Source organism: Acyrthosiphon pisum, unplaced genomic scaffold, assembly GCF_005508785.2.
Source record: "Acyrthosiphon pisum isolate AL4f unplaced genomic scaffold, pea_aphid_22Mar2018_4r6ur Scaffold_21091;HRSCAF=23007, whole genome shotgun sequence".
In the NCBI taxonomy this organism is placed as follows: Eukaryota; Metazoa; Arthropoda; class Insecta; order Hemiptera; family Aphididae; genus Acyrthosiphon; species Acyrthosiphon pisum.
The window spans coordinates 1,249-3,549 of record NW_021770520.1 but is presented as its reverse complement, the minus strand read 5'-3'; the positions used below and the strand labels follow the sequence as shown (position 1 = coordinate 3,549).

At 28.2% G+C, this 2,301-nt stretch overlaps 1 protein-coding gene across 4 annotated transcripts in view; it reads right to left on the bottom strand.

Moving 5' to 3' along the window:
- The window catches only part of LOC103309631, a 3,585-nt gene that overhangs the window by 250 nt on the left and 1,034 nt on the right, over positions 1–2,301 (bottom strand). The window contains exons 1-5 of one of the 4 annotated variants that reach the window (XM_029492247.1): positions 766–1,528; positions 546–692; positions 332–436; positions 149–235; positions 1–46 (exon numbers count right to left, since the gene is read on the bottom strand). In XM_029492247.1, the coding sequence (XP_029348107.1) occupies positions 1–46; positions 149–235; positions 332–436; positions 546–692; positions 766–978 (598 nt within the window). In that variant the 5' untranslated portion in view covers positions 979–1,528. Of the gene's footprint in view, positions 236–331; positions 437–545; positions 693–765; positions 1,529–2,301 lie in introns of those variants that run through there. The other 3 variants (XM_029492244.1, XM_029492245.1, XM_029492246.1) reach the window with 3 other exon arrangements.

Below are 2,301 nucleotides of genomic sequence, written 5' to 3'. Positions count from 1 at the left end.
GAGGAAATTGTATCTGCAGCAACCCTACATTTTTTGGATCTATCATCTTATTAAAAATATAAAAACGTGTGTCTTCATCATTTGTGATTATGATTTGTTTTTCAATTACAAGTTGTTCAATTATGAAAACTGGTTTGTAAAATACTACCGTGTTGTTGTTGGTATAGCTTGTCCAACCAAGTGGCAAACTTATAGAATCAATAAGTAACAAAAAATCTTTGAAAAATGCTTGTTTCTAAACAAAATGATTTTAATATTGCACATATTAGTAGTTAGTACTATTAGTCATTAGAGAATATAGTATTTTTTTATAATTAGTCATAATATTTACTTTGATATCTACTAAACAAATATGTTTGCATGATGTATTGTTCGATGTTGAATCAACAGAATCAATATTTCTTTTAAGAATTTTGGGGGCCTTAAAATATAAATTCTTAAGATTACATAAATATAAAATTAATCTATTTATTATTTTTTTTATTTATTTATGTATAATAAATGGGTATTAAACCCTTTAGCTTATTTTAACTTATTTAAATTACTTCTACTGTAAATAGTTCTCTTCTAAAGGATTGAGTTGGTGCTTGGTATTCAATACCATGAGAGAGTACTTGTTTAGAGTCTATTTGATTGAATAACGAGGGAATAGCCCCCTTCTTCAATTTAAACACTTTTTTCTGCCCAAATTCCTTTAAAATAAATTAACTTTAATAATAATACCAAATTTCTTTATAATATATACCTATTGATATTAACTCTTACTTCAATTACGTCTGATGGTAATGCATATGTAGTACAAATATCTTCAGGTAAAAAATGTTCTGAACAAACATACTTCAGATCTTTTACCTGATTACTTATTGAACTACGTACTGCAGCGTCCCAAGATGATTTATTAGCATTTGTGACACTGAAAAGTGTCACTTTAATATCACGATCTTGGTTGTTACACCCAGCAACTGAACATACACGCATTTCAAAAATAAATTAGGGCAAAATTGTTTTAAAAAATAAGACGTACTTCGTCAATATTCTTTATGGTGCTGACTGATAAATTATCCTAGTCTTTACTCTTTAGAGTTGGGAATGTTCGGGTTGAACATAATAGTAGTCCGTGGTGCTTATTATAATATATATTATGTAGTTTTATTTGGCGGGAATAAATTTGGTAAATGGTTTATCATTAAAGTATAGATGGCGCCAGATTCGCTCATGTACGATTTCCCCTCGTACACCTCTCTCGCGGACACTAAGCGGCACGGCGATAAACGTCTCGTTTCCAGTCCAGTGTAGTAGTCCGTGGTTTATAGATAATAAAGGTTGCCTCATAGTCACGTAAACAAAGCATTCCCCCCGCAGCGTCTTATTATGCATGACGTCATCCGTAGGAGAGTTTCGCGGGCGGCCGTGGTGTCGTATATTCATGCAATGCTTAATATTCATACTTACAGCTATACTTGTCTGCTAATTAATGTAAATTTGTGATTTATACTTGTTTATTATTATGTTATTAGTGTACCTACCTATAATATCTTAATCATATATTAAAATATTTTCTATTTATGATAGTACAAACCTATAGTATTATACTACAGTGGCGTATACATAACTTTTGTATGGGGGGGGGATCAGTTGCAAACAAATTATTATGGAACAAAAATACCTAAACCTAGGTATGTGCACATTTAAATACCTAATAAATGATAAAACATATATATATATTCAATACATTTTATTTTAAATTCTACAAATAGTTATAGAACAAAATTTAATTTTCTTTTTTTTTTAGTCAATTCATCAATTACTTCTTCAGCACTGATAGGAATGTTCCTATGAACTTGTATATATAATATACATATTATCAAATATCACATAATACGATTATATGAATATGAAATAAATATATGATTACTGATTAATATTTAGTAAATTATTTTTAATTAATTGTTGAATGTGTTAAAATAAAAATTTACAAAAAATCCTTGCCATTTTTTTTCCTTGTAATTTCCTTACATTAAGTCATTAAGTACGCTATTTTATAAAATTTAAAAAAAGGCCTATGGGGGGGATCTGACCCCCACATCCCCCCTTGTGTACGCCCCTGTTATACTATGATGTAATATATATTCAAAGAATACTATTCATAATATACTTAATACAATTTACAAATAAATTGTTGACTTATTATAAACAATAGTAATTATTACTAAATGTGTACAACTTTAAACCCAATATTAAAATATGATACTTTAAATTCATTGTATATCATTATATTAATATAAACTAATTTTTAAAGTT